The 17861-nt window shown below is 43.7% G+C and overlaps 1 protein-coding gene across 2 annotated transcripts in view; it reads left to right on the top strand.

The window, feature by feature from the left end:
* The window catches only part of PID1 (phosphotyrosine interaction domain containing 1), a 199460-nt gene that overhangs the window by 135857 nt on the left and 45742 nt on the right, over positions 1 to 17861 (top strand). The window contains exon 1 of one of the 2 annotated variants that reach the window (XM_024563737.3): positions 14914 to 15097. The exons of the other annotated variant lie outside the window; for it this stretch is intronic. Within the exon in view, the coding sequence (XP_024419505.1) occupies positions 15083 to 15097 (15 nt within the window). The 5' untranslated portion in view covers positions 14914 to 15082. Of the gene's footprint in view, positions 1 to 14913; positions 15098 to 17861 lie in introns of those variants that run through there. 2 annotated transcript variants of the gene reach the window in all.

The following is a 17861-nucleotide window of genomic DNA, read 5'->3' as shown; positions in this document are numbered from 1 at the left end:
ATTCTTTAAGACTCTGAATAGACAGCATTTCCTCCACAAAGTGTTCCCCTTGCCACTGCCCCTCCCCACTCCACACACATGAGCCCTATTTACACTCAGGGCCTCTCTGTATTGCAGTACTTCCTCCTTGTGCTGAAAGAGACACGGCCCTCTTGCTTTGTGCCGGGTGAGGTCACCATTGCTCATCAGTGCATGGGTGTCATCTGTCACCCAGTGCAGTGTGCTCCTCAGGGGTGGCTGGAGAGGGTGATCACCAGCTAAGCTGTCGTGGGAGCATTGGGCTTTTGTAATAAAACAAGTTAATAATAGATCAAAGCCACAGCTGAAAAGATAATTAACAAATGCACTGCTTCTGATCCCTTGGAATTTGGGGCCTAACCCTTTCCTAGGAGTCTAACCCAGTTAGAAAATATTGCACTCAATAAATATAGTGAAATATATAAAATATTCTTTTTCACTTTTCTTTGTTTTTTTAAATCTTTTCTACTTTATTTTTATTGTTGACACTATTACAGATGTCCCTATTCCTCCCCACCCCTGGCCCACCTCCACCCAGCCCCACCCCCTTTTCCCCTCGGGCCATCACCACCCTGTTGTCTGTGTCTGTGGGTTATGGGTATATGTCCTCTGGCTAATCCTTCCCCTTCTTTCATCCAGTTCCCCTCCCCCCTCCCCTCTGACAGCTGTCAGTCTGCTCCACTTATCCGTGCCCCCGTCTCTATTTTGTTTGTTAGTTCTTGCCAAAGTGAAAAAGCTGAGAAGGGTGAAAAATTTGTGAGTGTTGCATGAGTTTCTTGTCATTCTTCTTTTAAGATGATTTAATTTCATAGCCATTGAAAGAGTTGTGGAGTAAATACTCTAGAGGAGAGCGTCGCAGAATTTAATGTGTCAACCAAACATCTTCGGCTCCTTTTGAGGATGCAGATTCAGACTCAGTGGGTCTGGCAAGGGACCTGTGATTGTGCATTTCTAATAAGCTCTCAGGGGACATCAGTGCTACCCGTCCATGAGCCACACTGGATAGCGAGGCAGTAGCATTCAGATGGTGTCTCAGTATTTTCATCCACGGAGACTTTTAAAGCAAAATTGCTTCCTTCTGTTTCAAAATGCTCAAAAAAACCACCGCAGATGACTTGATTATAGGAAAGCTGAGCAAAACTCGTGTTGTCTGTCTAGGGATGTTTTGGAGTTTAGCTCATGTCACAAACAACATGTGAGGCACCCTAATTACTCTCAGCTCTTTTTCCTGGCAGTCAGATTTAGATGGAAAGGAAGGACATCTCACTGTGCTCCTCTGGCCATCCTATGGCATTTTCCAAACCAGTTCATTGGCTCCCATTCCCATTGGGTGTGGAGTAGAATACCCTTGTCGGAGAATACCCTTGTATCTCGAGATTAGGATATTTTTCCTGGTCCTACAAACCCTTGGGCATTGGTGTCCTAGGGCTGCCATAACAAAATACTGCAAACTTGGTGGCTTTTAGACAACAACAACAAAATCTAATCTCTTAGTCCTGAAAGCCCGTAGTCAAAATCAAGGTGTTGGCAGAGCCACGTGGCCTAGGTCCCTCAAAGGCTTCAGGGCGAACCCTTGTTCACCTCTTCCAGCTTCCGGTGGCTCCCGAATTCCTTGGCTTGTGGCAGCATTGCTCCAGTCTCTGCGTCTGTCCAAACATGGCCTTCCTTCCTCCCCGTGTGGCTCTGTGACTTAGGTCACCCTCTCATGTCTCTTAAAAGGATGCCAGACACTGGATTTAGGACGCACCCTAAATTCAGGATGATTTGATCCTTAGATCCTTAATTACATCTGCAAAGACCTTATTTCCAAATAAGATTGTGTTCATAGGTACTGGGGTTGGGAATAGGACATATTTTGGGGGGTACTCTTTAATCCACTGCAGCCTAAGTCCCTGAATCCATTGTGTGTCCAAGACACTGAGCTTGGTGCAAGAGGGTGATTCCTGCAAACACCCTATTCTGCGCAGAGCACAGTGGGAAGTGCTTTGCTCCTGTGTGTCGGGGGTCAGGAAGGTGCCACGTCATTGTTCCAGCCCTCCGAGTGACCTTCAGGAGAGTTAGAGAAACAGCAGTGAGCAGGTATTAGATTTTCATACGTGGCAGAGCCCAGGCAAAGGATTTTTAAGAAGTTCTTATTTAATCTGTGCCACTGAGATATTACAGACAGATTCCTTCATTTAGGAGAAGTTTCCTTTAGAAAAATTATCAGACTGTGTTTATTCATTTCTTCCTTTTTTTCCCTTTCTAATTTTCTGCCTCTGTACCAGCCTCTGTATTCCTCTTTTCTCCTCCCTTTCCTCTGACCGACCAGCTCCCTAGCTGTCCATCCAGCTGCTGACTGATCTATTCAGTTATTTTTACTCCACCTCATTCCGGAAAGTACAAAGGCATTTTTCATGCATCTGGATTATAAATGCCTGTAGGTCTTAATTTGCTGTTCATTAATTATTTAGATAATAAGAAGAATTTAGTAGCCAACACTGATTAATGGGAAGGCAAAGTATTTCTAAGGCCGTTGAAAAAGATCATTCGATTGATCAAAAATTCAGTTTTTGTGCAGTTTTTCATGTCAGCAGATTGTACACAGCATGATGTATCCCCTTGCATCAATGAGTTTCATGGTTTAGCACCTGTCTCCTTGGCTAGGTGCTAAGGAGAGGGGGCTAGGTGGTGGGCATGAAGTAAATTATTAATTGTATCATTCTTCTGAAGAGGATAAACTGTTATTATTTGATGTCTGACGAACAAGGTTTTTTCCACCTGGCTGTCAGATCCAAAGTTTGAACACTTGGGTTACTCCCTCTTCATCAGCTTCCTTGGTCCCGAGAGACTGGATAAAATAAAATCTCTGCTAAAACAGTGAGGAACCCTGAGGCTCCAGTCCCTGAGAGATGACACTTCTCCCTTCCCTTATTGAAGGCTGCATAGGAAGCCGTCCTGTGTTCCATGCTGCCTGGCAGATGGAACTCAGCTGTGCTGGCCTCAGCCCTTCCAGAGTTCTCTGCGCCTAGTTTTGCCACTCGAAGCATCAGCTTTGACTCCGATTGTCAGGTAGAGGCCTCCCAGGACAGATGCGTGTTCTCTGTGTGTGTGTGTCCTGTGCTGTGGAGGACACACACACACACACACGCGCGCCCAATACCTAGTGGGGTCTTTCCCTGTAGATTCCATTCAGGTGGCAGAGGGCTTTGATGGCAATGGCAGCCGTCAGTCAGTGATGGGAATGGCACACAGCTCCCTGCCTGGTTATAGGCAGCACTGGAGACGAGGCAGAGCAGCTTCTCAGGTGTGTCTTCGGGTTCTCTTCCCGGCAGAAAGAGATCTTACCTTCCACCTTACCTGTGGGCCCACGTGGTTCTTCCTGTTGATAAACTTACTGCTTCAAGACTGTGTTACTGAGTCTCAGGCTCTGTACTAGGTTCTTCTTGCTGCTGTGCCGAATGACTATAAACTCAAAGGCTTACAATAACATTTTTTTATAGTACAGTTCGTAGGTCTGAAATGGTTTTCAGTGAACTGAAGTTGAAGTTTCAGCATGGCTATGTCCTTTTCTGGAATATCTAGGGGAGAACCCATTTCTTTGCCTTTTCCAGTTTGTAAGGCCACCTGTACCCCTTGGCGTGTGGCCCCTTCCTCTGTCTTTAAAGCTAGCAATGGCCAACCAGATCCTTCTCAAAGCAGATCACTCTGACACTCATTTTTCTGTCTTCCTCTTCCACACTGAAGGATCTGTATGGTCACCTCCAGCCCACCTGGATACCTCAGGATAATCTTACTATTTAAAGGTTACATGGTTGGCAACCTGTGAATCCGGGACCTGTGCATATGTTACATTACGTGGTAAAGGTCCCAGGAAGTAAGACATGAACATCCGTGGAAGACCATTTTCTGCCTACCACAGGCTCTGCAAACCCCTTGCATCTTAGATGCACCAGTTTGAGACTAAGGGGATGCATTTGAAGCTGGGGATCTGGCACCAGAGGGCTTGGGGTTTCTTGCCTTCGTAAAGAATGATCTTTGTGACCTTAGGCAAATTCTAGCTCCTCCAGGCCTCTGTTCCTTGAATTATACAGTGGACACACTCATGGGGCCACCCTCACAGACTCACCGTGGTTTTAAAGAGGATAATACTCACAAACGGCTTGCACAGCGTTTGGGCCATTGCGAGAGCTAATATATTAGCTGTTAGTCATTATTATTGCTGATATGTTGTTGAACTCATTTTGCTGATCACCCAAGGCATGGCTGTGTCCTGCGAAGCTCAGGTAGTACATACGCTTGCATTGGCGTTTGCGTTCTCTGGGTGGAGGCAGAGTTGCTGTTTGGAAGCGTGAAAGCCCTTTTAGAAGTAGAAACTCTACTTATATGCACTACCCTGTCCTGATAGTGCATAGCGTTGTTTCCCCTCCCGTGTCCAGTGTCCAGTGTCCCGTGGAGGACACAGCACAGTCTCCCCTCCATCCTCTCTTCTCCATCCTCTCCCAGTTTCCGTGTGAGAAGGAAGGCCTCCCTTGTTACCCAGTTTCACCAATTTCCTGGACAGTTGCAAAACACAGACTATCCCTGGGGTAACAGACCACTGGAGGATTTGTTCAGTAGGAAACATCAGCCGTAGTTATGAGAAATGTGGACAGTGCAGAGGGTCTGTTCAATAGAATGAAGGGCTGTCTAGCTGCCAGACCTTGCTCTGTGACGTCGGACTTCCCTGAGCACCTGGTCAGCTAAGGGGCAGGTAAGAGCAGGGAAGGGTTTCTGACTTGGAACCTTTTGTTGCTAATTGTTTCTGGCAGAGGGGCCCTGACTATGCCTATTGCCAAAGCAGGCCTGGGGTGGATTTTATCTAAGTATGAGGGTTCATAGTGGACTAAACCATCTTGGGGAGTCAAAGGGTCTTGGATCTCCCTCTTTATGGCTGGGCATAGAGAGTGATTTCTCGAAATTCTGTAGAAGTAGTTGATAGGCGAGGAGAGAATCTGGGGCGGGGGGCAGGGTGCAGTTGTCATTATTAAATTGTTGCCTGTGCCAGAGGTAAGAAGGAGGCTATATGTTTGTATCTTTACAACCCGAGTAGCATTGTTGTTACGTGGAGAAGCCTGGTGTTTATCCTCTGGAAACAAACGTGCTGGATCATTGAGTCATCATCTCCTTTGCAGTTTTCTAATTCCCTTTCCTCGAAATGTTGCTTGATGTTTTCAAAAGAACCTGTTTTACTGTGAATTGTCAACTAGCACATATAAGCACTCATTAAACTGTTAACATGTGTGCTCTTACTGTACGCAATTACAGTCCTATTGAAGTTGAGTTTATGGTATAAAATAACTATGAGGGTATGATGTTCTAGCTTTATAGTATAAGAAAAACTTTTATCAAGAAGAAAGGGGATGATTATATACTTTCAAATGTGGGTGAGATCTATGAAGCCTTTCCCTCCAATCATTTTATATTTCTTTAATTTGGCCTTTCAGGCAGTGAGAGGATTTGTTAACCAAGAGACAGGTCTCGAGGGAACTGCGAATTTTAAGTTCTGGTCAGATGGTGTGCCTCTCACTGTCGCTGGCTCTCAGGCTGAATTTTCACTCACGGCGAACAGTCCCGTTCCATCAGAGTGCCCTTCTAAAAGGATATTTAAATTTTACATTAATGTGCTTACTCCAAGTTTCTAGCCAAATGAACTCTCTCACTTCTTGGAATTTTTTGTGTATCTTTCTTTGTACATGTTCACTACAGCATTCATGGAATCCAGCAATAAGTTAAGCTGTTGGTACGCTGCCTCCTGGTATTGAATTTCCTGCCTCAAAATGGTCTGCATCAAAGCCAGGGGGTGCAAACCTGCCCACGTAAAGTGGTTAATAAAAACCACATCTGCTGCCTCATGCGCAGGAAAGTAGGGAATGAAGTAGGAGTCGGTTCCCTGTTTCCACCCTCGCCCCCTCTACCTCACCCGGTCCCTTACTTCTCTTTGAATTAAAATTGAATTCTTCTTTTATAGACACATATTCTAACAATTCCTCAGCTGGTTTCTAACTTACGATTGATTATATAGTGCAAGATTTGGCGCATGGGTGAGTGTGGGGGGAAGACTGATCTTTTAAATTGTGTCCACAGTTGAATGATGCAGAAATTGTTGGGGGAGCGTTTTCTGGTTCCTGAAAGGTCCCAGGCATGCCCCAATTTCCCCAGGGTGGCACAGTGCGCTGGGCGGGACCCGGGCCTCCAGCTGTTTGTTCTGGCAGAAAGAGAGCCAGTCCTCAGCATCCCTTTAGCCTCGGAGAAACGCAGTGGAGCAGAAAGCCAAAATATGATGATGAGATTCAGTTCGGGGAAAGGGAATAAAGAAAATTGGAAGAAAGCATGAGCTCGGTGAGAGCAAATTGCCCCAGGCTGCCAAAGAAAATAGTCTGTTAACTCCTACCTTGCTCTGAGTAGGAAACCTGTGTTTCGAATAGCGGGAGAGCTGCTGTCTCAGACAGAAGGAAGGAGGGGAGCTTTGGAAAGGCCAAGAGAACTCGATCTGAGAAAGCGGAAGAGTTAAGAGACCAAGGTGGCTGCAGGAGTAGACAGTGAAGGGAGACAGAACTTCGCTCCTGCATATTAAATTTTACTCGGGATATATTGTTATCCCAATTTCTTCCCTGCCCTTTGCAGGAAAGAACATTTACTATATGTTTAAAGTCAAGGAAGATGTGTCTTCTGATAGAGACAGAGTATTTGGGGCATATAGTGGGCATTTAAAACTTTAACTACTTAAGAATGCTCTAAAATGGTTTACATACGTCTACATTGGACAAATAGACTTTATTGAAGGATGCTGAGAAGTCTGGTCATGAAGGAGCAGTTCCCCTTTTACACAGGCAATGGTTGGAGAAACCAGTGTAGAGGGAATGCTCGGCTATGTCTGTCATTTTATAGATGAGGGAAGGGGCCAGAAGAAGATGTCCTTGTCCAGGATTCTTCGTTCGGGAGGAACTGAGCGTAGACTAGAATCCCAGCGTTTAGTATAGAGCCAGCCTTTGTTAGCTCTTGGCCTGTGAGATGATCCGTGTCCCAGCTCCCAATAGGAGCGCCCTTCTGGTGTCATGCCACATGGGTTCCTATGTCCGCGTGCCCCTGGAGGATGGTTTTGCACCGAGTAAAATTTTTGTTGGATCTGAAACTCATGTCTGTGGTAAGAGACCCAAGAAGCCCTGGTGGTATAACAAGAGTTTGACCTCACAGAATTCCCAGCTCTCATTTCAAAATGATTCAGATAAATCATGTGTTCCATCGAACTCGCAGCAGTGGTACCTTATTAAAAGCAGATCTGAGGACTTTCCATTGCTTCTCTTTTCTGTAGAATCAGACCATTGTGGTTTCACTGCAGGTCCCATGCATTACCTCTTAAGTAAGAATGAAGAGGAGAGCTGTAGGCTTGTGGCTTGTTAGGTTAGGAAAGGAAAGATGAATTTGTAAATACTACTGATAGGGGAAAACGATGATTAGAAGGTGCTTCTACAGGATGACCAGAGGTAGCCTAAGTAGCGCTAACCATCAGGTGGAAACCATTCCTAATCATGCTTCCCACTTGAGATGCTATTTCATTTTTTCAAAAATGTATTTGACATTGTAGGGTTCATATAATATCTGATTCTCATTCTTAAGGTGAAGGTAATTGGGAAAGAAGGAAATTGGCAACTTCTAATTAAAGGCATATATTTTTCCTCATAGCGGTAAATGTAGCCTGAGACAGCTATGTTAGCTGTGCAGTGCTAAGTTAAAATGCTCAGGTTTGTAGTCAAAATGTTCTAGAGGCCATGATTTATATCCAGTCTGACTTTTCTTCAGGGGATTTGAAGCTCAGTATTCCCATTCTTAGCAGAGACCCTTGGGTGCTACATGAGACAGGGGTCCTTGTCACTTCTGTGGTGTCCCCACTAAGCCAGACTTCTTCAACGTGACGTTTCCAGTAAGGCACTTCTTATTTTTACATTTTTATTTTTATTTTATTGGTTTTAGAAAGAGAGAGAGAGAGAGAAAGAAATATAGATTTGTTATTCTACTTATTTATGCATTAATTGGTTGATTATTGTATGGGCCCTGACCAGGGATTGAACCTGCAACCTTGGTGTATCGGAAGGATGCTCTAAACAACTGAGCTACCCAGCCAGGGCTTTTTTTTGCATTTTAATTAAAAATATCTTATCTGTCGATTACAGTTGATACTCAGTATTATTTTGTTAGTTTCAAGTGTACAGCATAATGGTTAGACATTTATACAAGTTACGAAGTGATTCCCCCCAGTACGTCTAGCATCAAGTGCGATTTCACACATACGGCCATCAGAACTTTGTTTTCCTAAATACTTCATGTGTTTCTATCCTGAGAGTTCCTTAAAGGCTTTATTTTATCTCATAGCAGTGGTGGACTTCAAACATGGCTGTTTTTGTAAAAATGTTTTATTTTTTAATCAAACACAGTAATCTGAACAAGCTATTTTCACAGCTGAGTTCCCTGTGCTGCAGGTTTATGGTGTGTTTCATATGTTCTTACTCAGCTCTCCACTCTTGACTTGTTTATTTTTTACGGCACATGTCTTCTTGTAAACAAGACCCTTCTTCTTGAGATCCAACTGCGGGGTTATTAGTACAAGGGCTCATTACAGGGATCCTTAGTGAGGGGTTAAGAGACACGGTTCAGAAATTATTTTCTGACCAAACACATGCACGATATTTTCCTCCCATGGAGATATGACCCGGACTTGAATTTCTGAAAGCTTTGCATACTCAGGATGTTGGTGCTTTTGATATTATCCATCTCGTGCTCTTTCTCGCATCGTTATCTTCCAGCGGAACCACTAAGTGTGGGAGATAAAGAATTCTAAAGCTGAAGTCAAGAACCATAATGCAGTCATGAGTCAGATGTGGGATCATAAAGCTGTCTCTTTATGTCACGTGGTCAACTTTTAGTGAAATTACCCCGTGACATGGATCTTAAGTGGGTGGACCGAGATGTGTTTATTGACGACATGGTGAGGGACTATTGCTGAGCAAAGAGTCTTATTTGGAGTGAAGACTACAAATTATCTTCACTCCATTTAGCAGGGATATTGCCTCCAAAGCAAATTATTTAGACTAATGCTGACATTGTCGAAAAAGTGTCATACCCCTGTACTCAATAAAATGAGATATAAAGGAATATATTAGCAAAGGCTGGCATTGTGATTTCCTTTCCTAATTCAAATTAATTAGTTTTTGTAAAGCAAAAGAAGTAAAAGCACATTTTTTTCCTTAGGTTCAGAGTCTAAACGAGTGTCTGCTTAAACCTGTAAGAATAATTCTAATACACATATGGCTTCTTTGCTTATAATTAGACAACTTAGCTTATAAACAAAATTACAGACTTTGTTTATAGGCCTATCTTCATCTATTACTTATGGGAGTATTCTCCACATCATTTGACATGCTTCCAGGTTCCCCATGTGTTAAAAGTCACATGCTATATAAGGCTGTTACAATTTACCTTCACATTGGACTGGTGCAAAAAAAAAAAGTCTTATTTTTCAAAACTTGGACATCAGATCAAGTAGAAACAAATAGATCAGAAAAATCCTGTCATTATCACATATTTCAATGTGAGTGGTAGTTATGATGACAAATCAAAGATGTTTTATGACTGCCTACATCCAGGAAAGACATTTTTCAGTCTAGAGCACAGGTGGCAAACACAAGGCCCGCAGGCCACACCCGGCTCTCCACCTTGTTCCTACCTGGCAGCAACGCCGAGCTCCTTGCACCTAGTTAAGGAGTAGTTACATTTACACAGTCCTAAAATTACATTCGGCCCTTTGAAGGCAGCCGCGAGGCTGATGTGGCCGCCGGTGAAAATGAGCTTGACACCCCTGTCTAGGGTCTTCAGTGGAGGACTGAGGAGAGTCTGTCTGGAACTGGGAAAATGCTGGGTGCACTGTGGGTGTGCAGTGTGTGGTGTACTGATGGATTGTAATGTCTGTAATGAGCATCTCTGTATCAGTGCTGTCTTATGTGAAAAGAAATTTGCTTATCAATGCAAGGAAAACCACTGGTGTATGTTAATTTTATGCAGGCGTCTTTTCACTTTCTAACTCGCTCCTCAATAATGGAGTTGTAATTGGATTTCTGAAGGAACATGCCCAGAAAGTAATTTAAAAGGAACCTGTTAATCAGAAATCCCTCCAAATGTGTGCAAAAAAAATGAAGACACATGGCCTTTGTCCCAAAATGCAAAATGGACAGTTTTCCCTAAATACTATAATTTGAGGGAGACTTACCTACCGCAACAGGTAATCCTCGGTAATGCCTTAAACTCTACCGTTAGAGAATTTAAAGTTTCATCTCTTGGTGTCAAACATTTTTCTCTCACCTTGGCCTTGAGATGCAAAAAACACAAGATTATGGCAGTGTACCAAATCTTTAATTCCTCAGTCTTCCTAAGTGTTTTTCATTTGTGTGTCTCTAAGAAGAGAAATCAGGATCTCCCTGTGTTGTATAGGTTAGGGAAGGACAGGAAGTGTAGCTTCCCTGTCCTTTGAAGCAGGAAAGGAGAGGGAAGCCCAGCGCTGTGGCTCACTCACTATCTGCGTGGCTTTGCCACACTACTTAGTTACCCAGTTGTCGCTGACTTCATCTGTAGGGTGCTGTCTACATCCGAGTGCCGTGGGGTTTTGATCAGATAGTACACGTGACGTAATGCACAGCATAGCACCTGGTCTGTGGTGAATAGTGACACGACTGAAATCTTCAAAGGATAATACTTGGGAAAGTTGGAGGCAAAAAGCACTTTGTAGGTGCCTTTCCATCTGTAACACCAATGGATAATAATAATGTGAGAAAAACACCGTAGCAGCTCACATTTATTGTGCTGACATCATACCAGGCCCTTGGCTCTTCTGCCATTTTATTTTATATCACAGAATCTTGTGGAGCAGGTACAAGTAAATAGCCCAAAATGACGAGCAGAACAAGTAGTTCTTTCAAGTTGTAGTGAGCGCGCAGAATGTGGTGGGATGCAAGGAGGAGAAGACTTCAAGAGTGCCAGCGCTTGATTTTCTTAACGTTGGTGATTAATTGGACCAAAGACAAGCCCAAGTTTTATATCTGGGAAGGAACTACCCATATTTTGCTGTGTATAATGCACAACCATATTTTTGGCTCAAATGTTCAGGAAAAAAATCTTTATTTTTAATTCAATTTATTTATGTGCATCTAGAAACAAAACCGATTATTGTAAAATAATATTGTAAAGTATTATTTTGCATATGGGGATCGTTACTGCTTTCTAGAGTTACATTTTTAATGCATAAACATAAATAAAAGAATCAAAAACATTTATATAGATACAGAATTGGTACTACCCATGTGTAATGTGCAACTGTATTATTCCCTCAAAAATTTGGGCAGAAAAACTGCATTATACACAGTAAAATATAATACTATTGACTGAACGTCATGCATTTCAATCCATTTAGTGTTTATGTCCACCTTGAGAAAAGCGATGGTACCGACACGGTAGCTGAGGCTGAGAGAGGCCGAATGCTGGGCTAATGGGCACATAGCTAGTAACTGAGAGAAACTTAGCTGTGTCAGGGACCCACTACTCCAGACCCATGTGCTTTCCTTAGGCCGTGCCGAGGCGACCAGGACAATGACTGTGCCATTCACAGAAACAGGAAAACCAGGATCCCAAACTTGAGTTTGGAGATCAATTCAGTTCGAGTCAGTTTTTCCCGATAGACCTGAGGAGCATTATGGTGGCATTGGCCAGATGGCAGTTGGACCAGCTCTGAGAGATGCAGATTTCGGGACCATTCCCAGACCCTTGATCATAGTGGCTGAAGGACTAGCTGCGATTCACTTTTACACTTAGGGAGATCTGTCTCACTCTCTGTCTTTTTCTGTGTGTAATCTTGTATGCACATGCAAGCTTCAAGGGTTCTTGGCACTAGGGATATTTTGGCCTGGATCCTGCTTTATTGGGAGGGCTGTCCTGTCCAGCATCCCTGGCCTCTACACTTTATATGCCAGTGGCATCCTTACCACTACCACCTGATGCCCTGACAACCAAAATGTCTCCAGATTTTGCCAAATGCCCTCTGGTAGGAGGGGGGAAAGAAAAGCTGCCCTGGATCCACTGCCCTGTGTGTGTATGAATGTGTATATGCATATGTGTGAGCCCTATGGGCATATATACACAAATGCATACACACATAAATTATTGGGGAGGAGAGTGGGGAGAAAGATTGCATTGACAGCCCCAATCTCCAGTTCTGTCCCCCTTCCTCTACCCGTGCCCACTGCCATGTCCCGTTACAGCTCCTCTCACTGAACAGACAGAGTGTAGAGTCACCTACCTTCCCCTTTGAATCTGGGCTCATCCCTGTGATTGCACGCGCAGCCTCTCAGCCTCAAGAGGTCGCGCATGGTTCCCCTGCCCTCTCACACTGTTGCCATTGCCATGACCGGGCCGTGACCGACATAACACAGAGAAGACGAAGGGCTGGCCTGCTAAGGTGCCTTACTCAGTCCAGCCCAGCTCAGAGCAGAGTCCCAGCCAATGTGTACGTGCACGAGTGAGTTCAGTGGAGGTCCACTGACCCTACTGACCCTCAATGAGCAGATGCTCATTGAGAAATAAAATTTAATGAAATAAAATTTCTTGGTGCAGTTCACTTGTGCTTCTGACGTTTTGGTTCCAGAGCAAAAATGAGCTGATACAGGGAGGGACGAAGCGAGACCACAAAAGCAGAGTGAGAAACAGGATTTAGAAAGGAGGAGCAGGGGAGAGGGAACATCACAAACCATGAGAAGGGGGCTGACATGTGAAGAAGACCTGCAGTGTGTTACCTGGGCATCATTTTTAACCTTGATACAGAACATTTCCAATGGAGTTGGGCACTAGGATTGGAACAAAAATCAAGTTATCAGAGAGTGAACCAGTGGTGAAGCAGTTTAAACAGGATTTGTAGACTTCTTACCCAGAGTTTGACGAGGAAGAAAAAGATATACAGACACTAAAAAATGTTTCTACAAATGAAATGCTGTCATGAGTGGTGTATTCGATTTTTATTTTTTTCCAAGGACATATTCAGGCATGAGTCTAACCAATTCATTTTTCAGGGCCTCTCCAAGAGCACTGGTGGGGCCGTGTTAGCTCCAGAGTCCTGAGCTGAAGGTGCAGTGAACCCGGAGCTCCAGGCAGCACTGGGAGAAAAGAGAAGGCCTGCAATGCCACCTCATTGACAGCGCACTTGGGTCTTCCCCAGTGCCCACAGAACCTGGTAGTTCAGTTGACTGAGAAATTGGATACTCTGCCTCTCAGCTTGGATCATGGGCCTCCCTCCCACAGGAAGCAGAGGGAGAAGGCATGTGGGGCTCTTCAACAAAGGTCACCTGAGTCAGCTGTGGCTCCCTTTTCTTTTCAACAAGTTTCACCTCATTAGTGTTTTGCCTTTTTGCAGTATGAAAACGTATGGGTTGGGTAGTTAGTTGAATTGCCTAAGCCTCTCTCATCCTTGTGTTTCACTAGTTCTAGACAGGTACTCTGGGCTCTCTGACTCTCTTACCAGACTGTGGACTTTTTAGGTTGTGAGCCCTGTACCATTAGCTTGTAGTGGAGACCCTTAGATGACTAGACATTAAATAAGTGCTTAAATATCAAAACATTCATTTGAGGACTATACACCCATACCTGAAACACATGTTAGCTCTATCTGTGAAAACAACAAGCGATCGGTATGGCCCCAGGCAGTTGGCATTAGTTTCAAGAAGAGGTTGGATGGGCATGGGGCTTTCAGGGCGAGGTGCATGTGCAATATGGAATAATGCAGGTTCAGTATTTGTTTGTACCAGGAGTGACAGGTTTAGGAAAGGCAGAGCAAGTCAGTCAGATAAGGACAGCTCCTGGGCAACCGATGCTGGCTGCTCACAGGTGCCAATGACCAGTGCAAATGGGTTCCAGCCAAAGGGTTACCATTGCCACTCACTGCAAATACCAAGGCTGATGTTCAAGTTGTCTGACAGTGTGACTGTCCGATAAATTATGAAGTGTGCTGATATTTCCTGAAAATGTAGTAATGCATCAGTTTTTGTTTTTTTTTTTTTTTTAACCAGTGGGAGCTTTTGTGATCCTTACTTTGAATAGATTTCCTTAGTTATTCATGTCAGCCAAAACACCTTGGTGTTTTTAAAGGGAATTGCATGCCCTTCTTGCTAGTAATCTTTATGTGAATTTAGTGAACATGTTTTTAGAAAATAATTATTTTCTAGAATGAAGAATCGATTTTACCCCAATGGATAATATTATGTTAATTAAGTCGAAATGGGAATATGCTTGTTTTTGTGTAAAGCGTTTCACATGAGAAACTAATTGGTAACGGGCAGAGTAGGTGAAAGTACAGAGATGGAGGCACCAGTTCCCAGAGCTTTCAAACCTGGTACCCAACAGAGGAGCCTTAGCGACAGGGTTTAACTTGAGTGGATGCTCCCAGCTCTTTTACTCCCATCACTGTCCTGGTTCCTTAACAGGTCAAAGCTCTTTGGTGGTAACACAGTGCATGGCACGTATTGATAAATATTTGTGTGGACAAATCACGACACAGATGCATGCACGACTAAACGCAAGAAGACAACACATCAACTGACTTTTCGTGCTCATTTCTTTCCTGGCTTCCATTTCACCCTTACTTTACTGAAATACAGCACTTGTGTATCCATTAGGATTAATTGCAGACAAAAAGCATTAAGTATTTTAAATGGGAGAGGATTTAATGCAGAGGATTGGGTACTTAAAAACTGCTGGAGTGGAGGGAGGAGGAGGATTTGGGAGGCTACTTGTACTCTGGAGTACAGAACACTCATCTAGGGAACAGGAAGGTGGAAGCTGCAAGCCACCAACGCTGTAACTGCCCGTGGGCAACCACCCTCTCCCAGGAGGTGGGTGGAGACAAGGAGACCCAGACTAGCAGCCAGGCTGTGATCTCCACCACCCTCCACGTGCCATGAGAGGGGAGAGAGTGAAAGGACCCAATTCTCGGCAAGTCTGACCAGTGACTTGAATGTATTCAATAAAGGTTGGTTAAAATGAATTTAATTAAATTAGGCTGTTACTCCCCAGATGCCAGGTATGTCTTACTTGAATGTTTATTACAGATCCTGTTCTTTTATTGCTAAGTTGGTGCACTTATGTGATTGGAGGTAAAATAACAATGAGGAACACATTACTAGCAGGCTACCATTCAGGTGTTCTGATTGGGGACTGCATAAGAAAATTATCTGGGGGGTCGTTGTCTGTATTGTAGCGAGATTTATACTGAAAGGTCTGGATTGAGCTTGAACTTTGCACGGTAATTACAGCTGAACTCAGGTTTAACTGGGGTAAATTAAATAATGACCTTTGATCAAGAAATAGCAGTGGGAACTACTCATGTATGTTCCATATCTGGGGTGCAAAACTGGTTCTACTATATTGGTATTTTACTTACTGTATTTTTAGGACTATAAGACGCACTGGACCATAAGATGTGCCCAGGTTTTAGAGGAGGAAAATAGGAAAAAAAAACCCCGCTCCACCACCACCCCCACCCCCCACCCCCAGCAAGCCAGGTAAGCTACATTTGGACTGTAAGATGCACCCCCATTTTCCTCCCAAATTTGGGGGAGAGGAGTGCATCTTATAGTCCAAAAAATACGATATTTAGAGAACTACAGGCCATAATCAGTCTCAATTTCAGTCTCCCTCCCTCTCATTTACTTTCCTTCTTTTTACCCTCGGCCCCTGTTTATCCACCGTGGAGTGCTTTGCTGCGGTCCACACAGAGGCACACCTTTTAGTGGCTGATAATGGACACTTTACAGCTGGCAGAACAGAAATCACACTGTGGTCTCTAATCTATATTGCCTTTCTTTAGAAACAAAAGCTCCCTTCCTAGGCAGATTATGGAAAATGGGCTTGTTAGTGTTTCAGTTAGTAACTGCATCCTAGTTACTATTACCTGCAACCTATTTGGTAATTAATTATGCATTCCATGTATGTTTACTGTTGCTGCCATTAATTAATATTCCTCCTAGTGCTTTACAGATTTCATAAAATAAAATCTGCAAGATTCATCCCCTTATGTAAGGCACTCAGGAAGCCTTTGTGTTTTTTACTTAATTAATGTGACAATAAGCATTGCTCACTTGAGGGAAAGGCACGTCCAGCGAACAAGGCACGATTATTACCTTTTCTTTCGAAAGGATCCCAGTCTATTCAAGGTTGACACAAATAGAATCCTAGTAGAGGCTCAATCCACAGGCCTGAAATGATTGAGGACTAAATGTAAGTAATTCAGAAGTACTGGAGATACCAAACACATTTTAACCAGCGCCTTTCAAAGTATATAAGTGAGCTGGTGCTTTCAGACATCTTTAAATATGTACAGCTTTGCCAGGTCCAGTCAAGGAACAGCTGAAGACAGCTGCCAGCAAAGGCGTTGATGGCCAGCTATTGCTGTGGATGGAATAGAATAGGATGAACAACTAGGAAATCTTTTTCTCTCTCCCCTTCAGTTTTATTTTACCTCTACACGTGTTCTGGTATGAAAAATCAAGGCTCTTTCTTTTCTGTCTTGCATCTGCCAATTTGAAGTTAGAATTGAGATAGCAAACGGACTTTCAAGAGCAGAGGTTAAGACTCTCCGGAGGAAATTATGGAAGTTGCCAGTGCCAACATTACTTTGATCTTAAAGGCAAAAGAATTTATTTTGGTGGTTCTAATGTTGTAAGCTACTGGATGGCTTATAAATATGAATGGAAGAGAGCCTGAACAAAGATAAATTCCTACAAAGACAAGAAAACAATCTCAAACAGTATTCATGGGAAACAGTGAGCTGGCTTTCAGTAATTACTCAGAAGGCTGGAAGCAGGAGCCTCCAGTGTATTTACTGCCCCTGATTTTTTTTGTTCCTTCACAGTGGTTTTTTTTTTTTTAAATTTATATTTGTTTTGTATTGAATTTATTGGGGTGACACTGGTTAATAAAATTACACAGGTTTCAGGTGTACAGTTCTACAGTACATCGTCTGTATGCTGCGTGTACGTTCACCACCCCAAGTTAAGTCTCCTTTTATCACCACTTGTCCCCCCTTTCGCTTCTTGTACCTCCCCCTCCAGTTCCCTCTGGCAATCACCCACTGTTGTCTGTGTCCACAGAGTCTGTCTTTTTTTCTTTGCTTAATCCCTCCATCCTTCTCCCCCCTGACAGCTGTCAGTCTGTCTCCACTTTGTTGGTTTATTTTGTTCATTAGATTGCACATATGAGTGATATCACATGGTGCTGTTGTTCTCTGACTGGCTTACCCTTTTGTGACAGCATGGATGGGCCTGGAGAATATTGTGCTCGGTGCTCTTTTGCGTTTATGACAGTCAAACACAACCGGAATTAAGGGCTTGGTGTGACTGTGCAAACTACAGTCAAGCGCCTGTGTATTTCGCCATCGACACTGTATTTAGGCCCCACTTCAGCTCCATGGCACCAAAGTCCTTTCTATAACGGTGGACAGATGAGCAGACAGTGTTTCTTATTGATCGGGGGCTCTTGTTTCTTCCAAGAGGACATATTCTGCCCACACCTCTGTTTCATCACGAGCGCTCCATGGTCATTTTTCTTTACGTTCCTATCCTCTCCTTACTGGGCAGAATTCCTCATGGCCGTGATGTTGCCTCATGCCACGTTTTCACCAGGGCCTGGCATATAGGGGCTGTTCAAGAATGTTTTCATGGTCAAGATGTGTAAAAGAGCAAAAAATATATATGTATTGCTGACCTTCCCCAGATGCCTTAGAGACCCACCTGTTT

This window comes from Desmodus rotundus, chromosome 2 (genome assembly GCF_022682495.2).
Source record: "Desmodus rotundus isolate HL8 chromosome 2, HLdesRot8A.1, whole genome shotgun sequence".
Lineage (NCBI taxonomy): Eukaryota > Metazoa > Chordata > Mammalia > Chiroptera > Phyllostomidae > Desmodus > Desmodus rotundus.
The sequence above is the reverse complement of the archived record's forward strand: the minus strand, read 5'-3'. Positions and strand labels throughout refer to the sequence as shown.